Genomic DNA, 14,412 nt, shown 5'->3' with positions numbered 1-14,412 from the left:
GAGAGGCATCCCAACAAAACAAAGTGTTATCTTTACTTAAAAGCATTATGGGAAAATTCCGCACGTCAGTTACAGCGTAGTAAGAGTAATCACTGTTTACACTGGCACTCCAGTGCTGCAGCACCAGCGCTGTTCTCTTTATTCCCCTTGTCGAGGTGGAGTACAACCAGCGCTGTACCCAGGGAGATACAGCGCTGTATGGGCCTTGCCAGTGCGGACAGGGAATAAGTTACAGCGCTGTACAGCCACCACCAGCGCTGTAACTCTCCAGGTGAAGCCAAGCCCTAAGTATTAACCGATTTATTTTGACCCTTTTTTTTAAGACTCCGAGTGCTTTACATAGACTACATATATAGGAACAGTTTACCATCCACTGAAATGCAACAATCATCCTAAATAGAGCCAACTACAGTGTACAATTATTGAGGGAAAGGACAGGAGAATGACACTTCATCCAATAAAAATAGTAGTAGTAGAAAGCAAGCACAAGCATTTCAAACAGCTCTTAGTTCTAGAACACTGACACGAAGAAAGGATTCCAAAAGCAACCATTTGCCCTATATCAATGATCCTGCAGATGTGCCCCTCAACCTGTCAGTGATGCATTGGTCACTACAGTTTTCATTAGAATGGGAGGTATGAATCATTCCTATGCAAAGTCTGTTCAGGTTCTTCCACCAGTTTAGTAACTGACAAATGTCCCGGGGAACTATAACTATCATTCACACTATGCTTGCTGGGTATACTATCTTAAACCACGTATGCATGCCTCTGAACTACAGTCGGCATCAGGTGTCAAAAAACTTACCCAAAACCATGTGATCTAGAACCTAAAGGCATGATCTCACTGTTCTAGGTATGGTCTGTAGTTGTGTTATTAGATTTACTATAGTATTGAGCTTGTAAAGAGGTAAATGGGCTCAGGCAGTCTTAGCACTGAGCAGTGTTCTAGGAAATACCATAATTTGCACTAGGACCAGAGTGGATTTGTCCATGTTTACTTTTAATCCCAAAATCTTGAAAAGACCCATGACTTTGTTTATTGCTGTTTGAACTTCCTCATAGGATAGAGATTTGAGAAGCCCATTATTGAGCTATGGGAAGACTATCACTCATGTCTGTCTTAGATAAGATGCCATTACTGCTAATATCTTCATCAACACGCTTGGAGCAGTTGAAACACTGAAAGGGAGTATTCTATATTGGAAATGTTCTTGGTCAACAATGAACATTAGGAATCTCTTGTGGGCTGGATGCCAAACTATGTGAAAAAAAGCATCCTGGAGAACAAAGGATTGCAATACAGTCTACTTAATCCAACAATGGTATTATTGGACACAAGTTACCATTATGAATCTGAAAGTTTGAATGAAGTTGTTTAGAATTTGGTCCAGTATTGCTCTTCCTCCACCTTTTCTTTCGGATATTAGGAAGTATTTGGACTTAAAACCCTTGCCTATGTAGAGAGATGTACCTGAAAAGGAAGGGGGAGGTGTTTGGGAACTGGAATGAAAGTGAATAGCGTAGCCAGATGTCATTAATTCCCACTTGTCCAATGTTATTTTTCTCCCAAACTTGGCAGAAATGACCAAGGCAGTCTCTAGAGGGAAGAAGAAGAAAGAAAGAAAGATGGATGGAGGTTTTGAATGGACTGGAAGAGTGGTTGTAGCTCTCAACTAGAGATTCAAAATGGATGTTTGCTAAAAAGGTCATTTGTGCGTTCAATGTGGAGACAGAAGGTATCCTTCTGAAACTTGATGCAGCATCTTCTCCCACAGGTGAAACTGATATCTGGCCATGGCTGCTTGATAGTTTACCATGCAAGTATTTGAGGAAGATGAGGAAAATAATTTTCTCCCTCGAGAGTAAAACCCCCCCGCCCACTTTCTCATAAGAGATAGAGGGTTAAAAACCTGATTTTTGGAATGTTGCTACTATAACAGGAGAATTAGGCTGAGGGTGCATATGGAAACGAGACCATCCTTCACAGAAACTGAAATAACTTGTTAGCCTTTTTTGAAATTGGTTGGCATGATAATGGATAAGACTAAAGGGATTTTGCAGGTTGCCCCAGCCCTTCTAACACAGGCAACGAAACTTTAGCCTTTGCCGTAGATCCCAAAATGTCAAAAAACTAGATGTGTTGCCTCCATCAAAGCCACCGATGGAAATTTTTTAAGTGGATATCATTCTATCAACTAGCTCATGAAACAGTATTGTATCCTTCAAAGGAAAAATGCTGTCAGTCTTACCACATCATCATCATAAGGTGGACCTCTTTCCGGTTCAATGAAATCTTAGGATTCATCCTGAGATATCTCCTCTTCCATAAGTACATGCTGTGGCAAGGAAAGGGAACACTCTCTTGTTCTTGGATAGGCACACCTTGGATCCAGCACCCTTGAATCTGTTGGTTAAAGCTAATGATACTCCAGCACTAGAGAATCAAATTTACCTGTACGGTATTGATAAGCAGGAGTTGGCCAATACATCCAAGGTGGCATAGGCCAGCCGTGTCAAGGCCCCCAACCTAAAATCATATCACCTGGTTGATATCTAGGCTGTCCAGGTTTACTAATCTGAGGAGGAAGCCTTTGCTCAAGGAATACAGTTTTCATTATGAGTCTCTGATACGGCTCCACATCTTATTATGAATCTAATCCCAGATTTGACCGCAAAGCAAACTAAGAGATAGAAGATTCAGGGATCTGAAACATGGAGAGTAATGAGCCAGCTGGACTCTTGGGGGTAGGGGTATCTGCTTCAAAGAGCCCTCACGCTCAGTCCCTCATGCCCGTCTCTTATCAGGTGAGATCTGTTAAGAGGTATGGATCCAAATGATCCTGTGCCATAAAATTGTATTTACGTGGCTGGGCTGCTACAATTTGATGGTTTTGTGGGTTTTTTGATCCATACTCTTGGACCTATCCTGAGGTTCTACCTCTATGGATCTCAGATCCACGATGTGAATGATTTGAGGAGATACTCGAAATGTGCTTTAATTTTGTTTTTGTCATCTGTGCAACCAAACTACAGGAATTCCTCACCTAATGTTGTCATTATGTTCCTGAAAAATGCGACTTTGAGCCAAACGATGTTAAGTGAATCCAATTTCCCCATAAGAATAAATGTAAATAAGGAGGTTAGGTTCCAGGGAAATTTTTTTCACCAGACAAAAAACTGTATTACACACACACACACACACACTATACATTTTAAACAATTTAATATGGGTACACAGTGATGATTGTGAAGCTTGATTGAGGTGGAGGAGTCAAAGGGTAGGATATTTCCCAGGAAATGCCTTACTAGCAATTGACTGAGCCCTCAAGGGTTAACTCTCAACACTCTACGAGGCAGCAGGAAAGATGACAAGGTAGACAGACACACCATGTGTGTGAGAGAAAAAATGCACATTTCCCCTTTTAAGTAGCTGATCCCAGGCTTAAGTACACTGCCTTGTTAATTAAATCAGCTTGCTGAGACCTGAGATAGCAGTTACTGCATAGAAGCTCCCTCCCTCCGTCATGTCCCCACCCCTGCTCTATGGAAGATGGGGTGAAAAGGGTGCAGGAGCAGGGGGGAGGGGGAGACACCCTGACATTGGCCTCCTTTTCCTCCCTTCCCTCCCCTCCATACAGCAAGCAAGAGCCTCTGGGAGCAGTTCCAAGGCAGAGGTTAGGAGCAGCACATGGCAGTGAGGGGAGAGACAGCTGCTGCACAGGGAACTTAGGGGAGTGGGGAGCTGATAGGGGGGCTGCTGGTCCACCCTGGTTCCAAACATCCACCAGCTAGCTACAACGGGCTGCTCTTCCTGCCAGCAGCGGACAAAACAGGCAGCTGCCAAAGGACGTTAGAAGGGAGCATTTCACAACTTTAAATGATCAGCAACTTAACATCGAAACAACGGTCACCGGAACGACTTTAAGTGAGGACTTCCTGTAGTCAGTTTTGGTAAGGCTTGATGAACCTTAGAGTGTCTGCACCAGAAGAAGACTGAACCAGGTTTGGTCCAAGGGTGTGCTATTGGAAGCTCAGTTGACTTGGCAGCGGAGCTTGGAGCCGAAGCAGATGCCTTCGCTGATGGCAATTTCTTGGCTCTCAAAATAGCCAGAACTGATTCAGGTCCCCTACTCTTCTTATATCCTTTATATCAATCTATCAGATCCCCAAGGTGTGGTTGATAAGGCCTATTGTAACAGAAGAACCTGTAGTCTATTCTCTCTCCTCTTCCGGTCACCAGTACTAATTGTACTATAGACAATGCAACACGCTGGTGAGTGATTCTTACCTAAACGCTTCAGGCACCGAATGTGCACAGACACCAGCAAAACTGCTGTACAGAATACAAGTCTCAAACCCATGCTTCTTGAGGTTGGGATCTGCCATGTTGGAACCAATCAATAATATTTTTAACTGACATCAAGGACCATGAAAAAGGGTAAACAGTGAGATGGTAAAGTTTCAAGACGATACAAAATTACTCCAGGTAGTTAAGTCCAAAGCAGAATGTTAAGAGTTACAAAAGGATCTCACAAAACTGGACTGGGCAACAAAATGGCAGATGAAATTCAGTGTTGATAAATGCAAAGTAATGCACATTGGCAAAACCTAGTCCCAACTATATATACCAGGGATGAGCCTGAGAGGGAGTCAGAATTTACCAATGTACATTGCCAAAGAGCCACAGTAATCTGTCAGCAGCCCCCCGCTCCATCGGCTCCAGTACCTCCCACTCACTGGCAGCCCCGCTGATCAGCGCGTCCCCCTCCCTCCCCACACCACCCAATCAGCTGTTTGACAGCATGCAGGAGGCTCGGGGAGGGGGAGAGAGGAGTGAGGGCATGGCAGGCTCAGGGGAGGGGGCGGGAAGGGGTGGAGTGAGGATCCTGTGGCAGAGCCAGGGGTTCAGCAGTGAGCACTCCCCTCCCAGCACATTGGAAAGTTAGCACCTGTACTTTCAGGCCCCGAGTCAGTGCCTATACAAGGAGCCAAATATTAACTTTTGAAGAGCCGCATTTGGCTCTGGAGCCACAGGCTGGCCACCCCTCATATATACAAAATGATGGGGGTCTAAAGCTGTTAGCATTCACGGAAGACCTTGGAGTCATGATGGATAGTTCCCTGAAAACATTTGTTGAATGTGTAATGGCAATCAAAAAAGCTACCAGAGAGTGTTAGGAACCATCGGGAAAGGGATAGATAATAAGACAAAACATATCATATTGCTTCCACATAAATCCATGGTATGCCCACACCTTGAATACTCCGTGCAGTTCTGGTTGTCCAATCTCAAAACCGATATATTAGAATTGGAAAAGGTAGAGAGAAAAATGATTAATGGTATGGAACAACTTCTATCTGAGGAGAAATTAAAAAGACTGGGATTTTCAGTTTGGAAAAAAAAGGTGACTATGGCGGGATATGATAGAGGTCTATAAAATCATGAATGGTATGGAGAAAGTGAATAAGGAAGTGTTATTTACGCTTTCACATAACACAAGAACCAAGGGTGTCACAATGAAATTAATAGATAGTAGGGTTTAAAACAAACATAAGGAAGTACAAAAACAACAAGGAGTCTGGTGGCACCTTAAAAAGATTTGAGCATAAGCTTTCGTGGGTAAAAAAGCCACTTCTTCAGATGCATGGAGTGAAAATTACAGATGTAGGCACTATACTGACACATGGAGAAGGGAGTTACCTCACAAGTGGAGAACCAGTGATGGCAGGGCCAATTCAATCAGGGTGGATGTACTCTCGTCCCAGTAATTGACGAGGAGGTGTGTATTCCAGGAGAGGCAAAGTTGCTTTTGTAAGTGAGCCAGCCACTCCCTATTTAAGCCCAAATTAATGGTGGTAAATTTGCAAATGAATTTTAGTTCTGCAGTTTTAGTTATGTGTGTCCAGAATAAATGGACACAAATCGGATATCAGGAATAGTAACATACAAAAGCCAGTGGGAGAACACTTCAATCTTCCTGGACAGGCTGTAACAGATTTAAAAGTAGCTATACTTGAACAAAAAAACTTCAGAAACAGACTTCAAAGAGAAACTGCATAACTAAAATTCATTTGAAAACTTACCACCATTAATTTGGGCTTGAATAGGGGCTAGGAGTGCACAGAGGCAAAGTTTTCTAAAGATGTACAAAAGATGGCCATATGGCATTATCCTGTTTTTGTCCTAAATAGATTTTTTCTCCAGTATATGATGTAATGTTTCCATAGTCTAATTAGATGTCCGATCAACACAGCATATAGTATTTTAATTTATCCACAGATCTACCTGTTGTTCATTGATGTAAAGCCAAGTGCTTTTCAAATGTAATTTTGAAATAAAATTCTGTTTATACAATTTCATGTAATAAAATGTTTTTCTAAGAAAATGAAAGGTTCAGAACATACTATTACCTGTTATTTTTTAGTACAAAATAACTGAAGAGGTCCATCCACAACAGACTGAAATTGGAAATAATTTTATTCAGATTTAATATTTACATAAATATTTTGTTTCTGTATTTACAGTTTTAGCGCTTAAATTAATTCAGACATTCAAAATCAGATTTTGACCACTATCCACTTGAACCCAACATCTTACATTTTGATTACTTTTTAAAAGTAATTTAAAATTTGGTTATAAAAGAACACTATAAACCCCAGACTCTAGTAAAAGAAGAAAAATAGGTCAACTGTCAGAGCCCTACCATTTATAAGGGAAGTGTTTTTAGGAACTTCTAACTATTTGGAGAATAAATCCTAAAATATATTTAAGAAGTTTAGCTGTTAAATAGAAAGATTCCCATGGGGAACTCTGGTCTTTACAACAGATATCTAACATAACTAAACTTACCAGTCATCCACATATCCATATAAATGATGGCTGGAGAGGCATTCTCTAGAGACAACACCCAGATAATAACCCCTCCTTCCCTTTCCCAGAAGCTGAGGTCAGACAAGAGTGCTAGAATTTCTACTAAAGTGCTAATCCCAGTCTTCACTCAGGAATCCATTTTCCTATCAGTACCCAGCTAGAAGAAGTCTGATAAATCGTAAGCCCTGCTCACCATTTGTTTGCAAGATAGGAGAATGAGATACTCATTGAAGGCTCAAATACCAGGGGCTGGATGAGGGACACAGTAGCAGAAAAACCTCTTACAAAAGCTGAAGGTGGTATAGAGTACTGAAGACACCACCCTCCCACATCATCAAGAAGGAGTCTGTAAAAGGAGTAAATGAAGTAGTGATCTCCCATATATACTCATCGCAGCAGGAGGGGGTAAGGAACTGGGGAAGGAGCTTGAAAGTTGCTCAGACGCTAGTGAGATCTTACCACAGAGGTACCTGGCTGCTAAAAGAATGTAGAGAGGAGCCTCTGCTATTTCGCCCATCTTCTAGCCTTCTGGCTCCTGCAATGGGAAAATGTCTACTAGTGCTCTAGTGACTGCCTCTGCAGCTGCTGCTCATAATAGATGTCTTAAACCCACAGAGGTTCTGTCAATATCACTACTGCCCACAGGGTTCTAAATAGCTGTAGTAAAATTGATAAGATTCTGGCCACTTTTCACTGTGGTGCAACTATGGATAACAGGAGGTAGCATTGGATCTGTGTGACTGGAGACTTTGGAAGATAGCACTATATTGATTACACTTGGCTCACACATGGAAGACTCTTCGGACCCATAAGAGCTAGAAACGTTTTTATTTTTAAATGCAAGCTTGGCATTTATTCAACTGCTAGAACTCACCTGGAAAAGATTCCTATTCACCCCGCCAAATGGATTTTTAAACTTTGAAAACTTTAATTTGCATGTGTTATTGTATCCTTGTAATAAAATAATTATTTATACAACTACTGAACACGACTACCATAACTGGTATTTTTGGAGGACTACTAGCTGGCTGTCCCTTGGAGATGCTATGTCCCTTGCTCATTCTCATCCCTAAAGCGAGCAAAATGAAGAACAACCCTGCTTACTGATTTTAGAGCATAGTTCTTCTCCAAAGTCAGCCTGCAAAAACAATGGCATAATGAATATTCCATGACAATTATGTCTCAAAGGTTTCAACAGTAAATGTTCTCTGTTTACAACTTAAAGGGTGTTTTTCCCTAGTTGTCAGGCCTGCAAAAACTCAACCTGAGATGAGAAAATAGCTACATTATCAGTGTGCACATCTTTACTAGTCAAAGATTGAGGGCCAAATTCTGTCCTCAGCAAGATTTAAAGTTTCCACAGGGATAAGTGTGGCATGCAACTGGAACTTGGTTAAGAATTCTGCTGAGATTGCATAAAAATAGACTCCACCCCACTTTTCTATATTTTATAAATTCTGCAGAACTAACAGAAGTAGAAAAAATATTTTTTGTTACTGAAACAAGCTGATACACCAAAAACACACTGGAGCAAATCTATTGATTACGTGATACCACTTAAACAGTCCGCTTTCTAACCATAATCGCTCAAAGTAAAAAACATTAATAACCATTCAAGTCTCAGTGCTGTTTAAGCTGAGGTCACTCAAAAGTAATGGAATACACAGAATAAAAAGATTATAAAAAACCCCCACTTCCAAGCACTTTTCAATCATTAACATTTTAATTTTCACAACACAACTTATCGGCCACCCTTTGTGATCCAAACACTTTAAGAGCTACGGAAATCTTGCCAGTCTTATGCTATCTAAGGCCTGGTCCACATTACGCTGTTAAACAGATTTTAACAGCGTTAAATCGATTTAATGCTGCACCCGTCCACACTACACTGCTCTTTATATTGATTTAAAGGGCTCTTTAAATCGATTTCTGTACTCCTACAAAAAGAGAGGAGTAACGCTAAAATTGATATTACTATATCGATTTAGGGTTAGTGTGGACGCAAATCGACATTATTGGTCTCATTCTTTTACAGTAGCTACCCACAGTGCACCGCTCCAGAAATCGACGCTAGCCTCGGACCATGGACGCACACCACCGAATTAATGTGCCTAGTGTGGACGCGCACAATCGACTTTATAATATCTGTTTTATAAAATCGGTTTAAGCTAATTCGAATTTATCCTGTAGCGTAGACATACCCTAAGACACAGGAGTATCTTGACAGACATTTTTAGAGAAGGGGAGAGCTGTGTTGGAACAATAGTCTTGAGGATCAAGAACAAAAGCATACAGTCACTACAAAAGTCTCAAAGCCAATTAGGAAATCAATGTGTAAAAGGTAAGTTACACCACACAGCTCATTTATATCCTGACATTTCTTCTAAGTAAAGGTAATATACTTTAAAACCTGATTGGAAGGTAAAGTTCTTTAATGGACAGAGTTCCTTAATGTAGTCAAACACTGTTAGTGCTCAAAGACTCCCGAGGCTACAAGGCCTCATTACACAAAGCAATCAGCATCACCATCAGCATATTTTGGACAACAGCATTAGCTTCAGTGCTTGGCTTTGTCTGCCTTGTTCTCACAAACTAAAACAAAATGGGAAAAACCCAAGACATGAACAAAAAAATCTTGTCACAAACCTCTGGGTCTTGAACCCTGCTTTCAAGAAAATGAAGTGATCCCTTTCCCCACCCCCCACACACTTCAACCCTGACATGAGTTAAATACATACAGTGTTGTTGTAGTCATGTTGGACCCTCATCTTCGGGACTTGAAGAGCTCTGTATAAGCTTGTGTCTCTCACCACCAGAAGTTAATCCCATAAAAGGATATTACCTGACCCACTTTGCCCCTCATTCGTTATTAAAGGCCTATCCAAACTAGCTGTCAATAAGGTCATGTCCACATTAGGAAAAAAAGCCAACAAGTTCAAAAGAGTTAATCCTGATGTAAAGTGCACAGTTGCATAGCAGCTGTATTTTTAATGTAACGGACTGAGGTAAATTCTGGGGAGATTTTCCTCGATCAGCTAACATTTGTTAAAAATACACCTTTTTCCTAGTGAAAGCAAGGCCTCAGAGTAAATTGTGTAGATCTTCATATGATACAATACTGTCTCTCCTTTATTACCTGCTTAGATGAGCAGTGAAATAGTTAACTATATTGACATTTAAAGTACCATCTTTGACATCTGATTTGGCACACATTGAAATGAACAGGGTAGTTCATACCTTAAAGCTATTGTTTCACATGTACTGAAAACTTGGGGCACGTCTACACTACAAATTTTTGCCACTGCAAGTTACATTCACATAAAGCCACCACAGTTAATGTATAGCTTGTGCTCATGCATAGATGGCAGTTTGTGTCGTACTGTCCATGAGTGCTTTTTTCAATGTACAGTGCAGTGCACCATGGAAAGGTATCCTGGTGCATAGCTCACCACTGTCCAGCACTGTTTTTTGAGAAGTTTTGCCAATGCATGGTGGTCAAGTTCCATCATGCAATTTTCTCCACTCCATAATGCCATCTCCATTCCATAACTTTCACACCTATTTTGAAAATTTCATGAACCTGCACAGGTCTTGTCGCTGTTCGCCATGTCTGACAGAGGCACGGAGCTTGCACAACTCTGCACTATTGTCATTAGTACTGGAAGCACAGGATTCACAATCCTCCAGTATTTGCAGAGCTCCAAGAAAAGATGATTTCCTGTAAAAATTGCTGTGGGACAAAGCGAGAACCAATTCAAGGTTGTTGGTGGCATTAATGGAGCAGGTGGGGGGAAGGGGTTTTCGAACAATATGACCCCTTGGCAGTACAGTTCACAATGGTGACCAGAGCAATCAGTGTTAGACATTGTGGGACAGCAGCTGGAGGACTGACAGGGTTGACCTTGGTAACACAGCAACTACACTTGCGCTCCGTCAACCTCAGTACATCGACCATGATTCAATGTGGCTTGGGGAGATGATGTTAATATGTCAGCACAATGGAGAATTTATATCAGTGGGAGACAAATTTTAGCGTAGACACATGCACAACTAGGGTGATGCAAAGCTATTTATGTTGACCTAATTTTGTAGCATAGACAAGGCCTCAAGCAGACACTGCTCTCCTTGGTTACACTCAAGTCATATTTCCAAGATTTTCTTCAGAACAGCTAATGACTTAAAAAAAACAAAACAAATACCATGCAGACAGAGAATAATCAAGAAGCCCAACCCCACACATTTTGAGAAACGATACACAAAATCATCAATAGAGGACAACTTAATAAAATCATGACTGTAGACATTTTGTTGGTGACTTGCCAGTACATAAACAGGCAAAATCTTAAACAAATAACTGTTCAAAATAGATTTATCTTAAAACAAGGACAAGACGATACCACCGTTTTTAATCTAAAATCTTGAAAAATACATTAGAAGCCAAGAGCAAAAAACAAAAAGTACTAAGGGGTGGAGAACTAAGAATGTGTGCTACTATCTGACACGTTTATAAAGGAAAATAACCCTGTCCCCCACACCCCCAGCTTTCTTGGTTGTATTTTACTTTTTTATTATTACATAAAGATGTACCTTGGTATTCTGGTATGTTCAGTAAAAAAATCTTTTTCTCACTTCCATTTCAACTACCTGAAATATCTTAAGAGAAGCTCATGCTAGCAATGACACCAATGCATTCTGATATCTTCTTTTAAACTTTGTTTTAGTGAATTTCTGGTATCAAGACGCTAGGATATTATTCATGGAAGATTAGTTACAACATGACAAAGTTTGACAAGTGAACATTCAGAACAAAACATACTTTAATATTAATAAAAAACATATGAAAGATGGTATTTTTATTCAACTATGACACTACATTGCCACTGCAAAAATAAACTGGCAGATAAACTCCAATGAAATATATATATAGTATTGGACTAAACTGGAGGATAAAAATTCTACAAACATGCTAATTGTTTTTCACAGATGACACGAATCATCTGTCAAGAGAAAGCATCTTTACAAATACTTTCAAAGAAAGGTATTTGTTGAACTTTTTATATCAAAACAGATTTGACATAAAAAAAAAACTTACTTTAGTTAGAAATGTAGTTCTTTTGGTAAAGTTAAAACAATTAAGTTTTCAGACAGCCTGTGCAAAAAGTAAATACATTGAACCGGTTTGTTTCTTTGAGAGTTGTTCTATTAGAGTACTTAGTCAGGATTTATTTGGACTAGAGTTATTTAATAATCTTGCAAACAATAAACTGTGTAGGTTCATGTATAAAATTGATCATTTATAATTCTCACTAAATGAGTGAGCACAGCTAACTATACACACTCTTATAAAGTACATAGTAATGTAGTCTCCATTAAAAAAAGAGTATTCAAAATGTGTGCAGATGGGTAACAATTTAAAACTTTATCCTCACACTATACTGTTCTAGTTACTTTATTTCCTTGCTACAATAAAAACAAACAAATTGTTTTTACAAAGTCACAGAATTACAGAGGTTAGGGAAGAAAGCCATTACATCTAGCCCATTCCTCTGCCAGGATTGTTTCAAAGAATTTATTGTTACTTTTTCCAGTCTAGTCCTAACTGTACTTAGTACTGCAGACTCCACTAATTCCACTGAGCAATCTGAAAGACATTGATATTCGGAATATTATTCTGACATACAGCCTACTTTCAGGAATAAACATCCTAGTTTTAGCTATTAATATCACTAAACAATTCTTCTCCCTCGGTGGTATTCTCTTAAGTTATTAGTTCAATCCATGACAGAGTTGCATAACATAGTGTAGCAGTGAATCCATATTATTATTGTACAATTTAATTTCAGACACATATCTGTGCTGCATCTGCAGACCAGAGCTCTCATGGTATGTAAACTTTGACACCAGTCAACCGCATAGACCTCAGTTTTCAAAAAACATACGCATGAAAAATACACAGTAACTATGAGTGCAATAGTGTATTTTTTAAACCTTAACTGTCTAGGTCTAATTCTTGTCAACTGTTATTTTACTAGGATCAGATAAACATATTAATACAAACCCTTCTTTCCCTGTCCCATCAAATGGATGGAAAGTTGTCATTGTCAATCTTTGCAGGTCAGACAGTCACTCAAGTATTCATGAACCATTAACAGTAGTTAATTTTGACTATTATTCAGACATCTTTTTATATTTCGAATACATCTAACTAACTCCAGGCATAATACATGGCCTAATACTGTATCCATTTGTAAATTAAAAGAAATAAAATGAAGTAGTTTTACCTTTTCAGTTGTTAGGGGTTTCAATGTTTTTTCTGATTCCCTCTCTCTCTTCTTCTCATCTTTCTTTTTCTCCTTTTCCTTCTGTAAGAGAAAGAGTATGTTACTTGCTAGGAAAAAAAATGTTTGCAAATAATAACTTAAATTTTAAAAAAAAAGTCCTGCTGACCACAAATGAAAGTCTCCACAAAAAATATAGAAATTGATTACAGATCTTAGTTATAATTTTTGAAAATGATAAAGTAAAATTATTTATTGTACTTCCCTCATGTGTGTTACAGTAATAGTTCATAGTCAGTATGGTAGCTTCCAGTGTTCCAAAGAAAGATTACCAAGCTCAAATAAGCCTTTGGTCTAGTTAAAAAGCCTAGTGGTTTCAGGCCCAACACACCTCATTACACTTGTGACTGAATAGGAAATTATAACTTTAAAATGTATAATCTGAGTTCAGAGAACTATAGCAGTTAGAGCAATGTTCATTTTCAACTACTGCAATTTTCTTCAGTTTCTCCGTACACCCCACCACCGTTTTCTCTATTTCACCAACATTTTGTCACCTGCAGCAGTGTGGTAACAGCTTTTCCAAAGTTTGCATAACTTTGTCCAGCATAAAGTTATGAATAGTGAATACTACAACGTTTGTCTTAAGTGTTGTCAGTCCTGAGACATTAGTTTTAACTATTTGTTAAGTTTGAGGCATCCGCATTATTGTCTTAAGATCATTTGGATAAGAAGAGGCCTGACACTTAGTGCTAAACTTTTAAAGGACCCATTTTAAAATTAATTTTAACTTATTAACTCATTTGCTTGTAAATTCTCCAAACTCATTCTATACCCAGAATAAATGCTATAATTTTTGGAAGATCATCATGTTTTTCATACAAAAACATGGTTGAACCCCTGCTTGCTTAATGGGTAAAAGTTTAAAAAACACAAATCCCATTTCAAAAAAGTGACCTTAGGCACTGAGTAGCTTAAGAACCGAAGTCACCTTTGGCATAGTAATTAGGCTCCTAAGTGATTTAGGTGCTTTTGAAAATTTTGCCTAATACTATTTGTCCCAAAAGTTTTCAGATAGTGTCAGGTGACGTAAGAAAAATCAGGCTTAAAATTAACTAACTTTTAGGCCTGTAATGCAGGGATCAGCAATCTTTCAGAAGTGGTGTGCCAAATCTTCACTTATTCACTCTAATTTAAGGTTTTGCGTGCCAGTAATACATGTTAACATTTTTAGAAGGTCTCTTTCTATAAGTCTATAAT

At 39.2% G+C, this 14,412-nt stretch overlaps 1 protein-coding gene across 2 annotated transcripts in view; it reads right to left on the bottom strand.

The window, feature by feature from the left end:
* SMAP1 (small ArfGAP 1) overlaps positions 1–14,412 on the bottom strand; it is a 221,060-nt gene that overhangs the window by 108,755 nt on the left and 97,893 nt on the right. For both annotated transcript variants that reach the window (XM_030555691.1, XM_030555690.1), the window contains one exon: positions 13,156–13,236. In XM_030555691.1, the coding sequence (XP_030411551.1) occupies positions 13,156–13,236 (81 nt within the window). The remainder of the gene's footprint in view (positions 1–13,155; positions 13,237–14,412) is intronic.

Source organism: Gopherus evgoodei, chromosome 3, assembly GCF_007399415.2.
Source record: "Gopherus evgoodei ecotype Sinaloan lineage chromosome 3, rGopEvg1_v1.p, whole genome shotgun sequence".
In the NCBI taxonomy this organism is placed as follows: Eukaryota; Metazoa; Chordata; order Testudines; family Testudinidae; genus Gopherus; species Gopherus evgoodei.
This window is presented reverse-complemented; position numbering and strand designations above follow the sequence as displayed.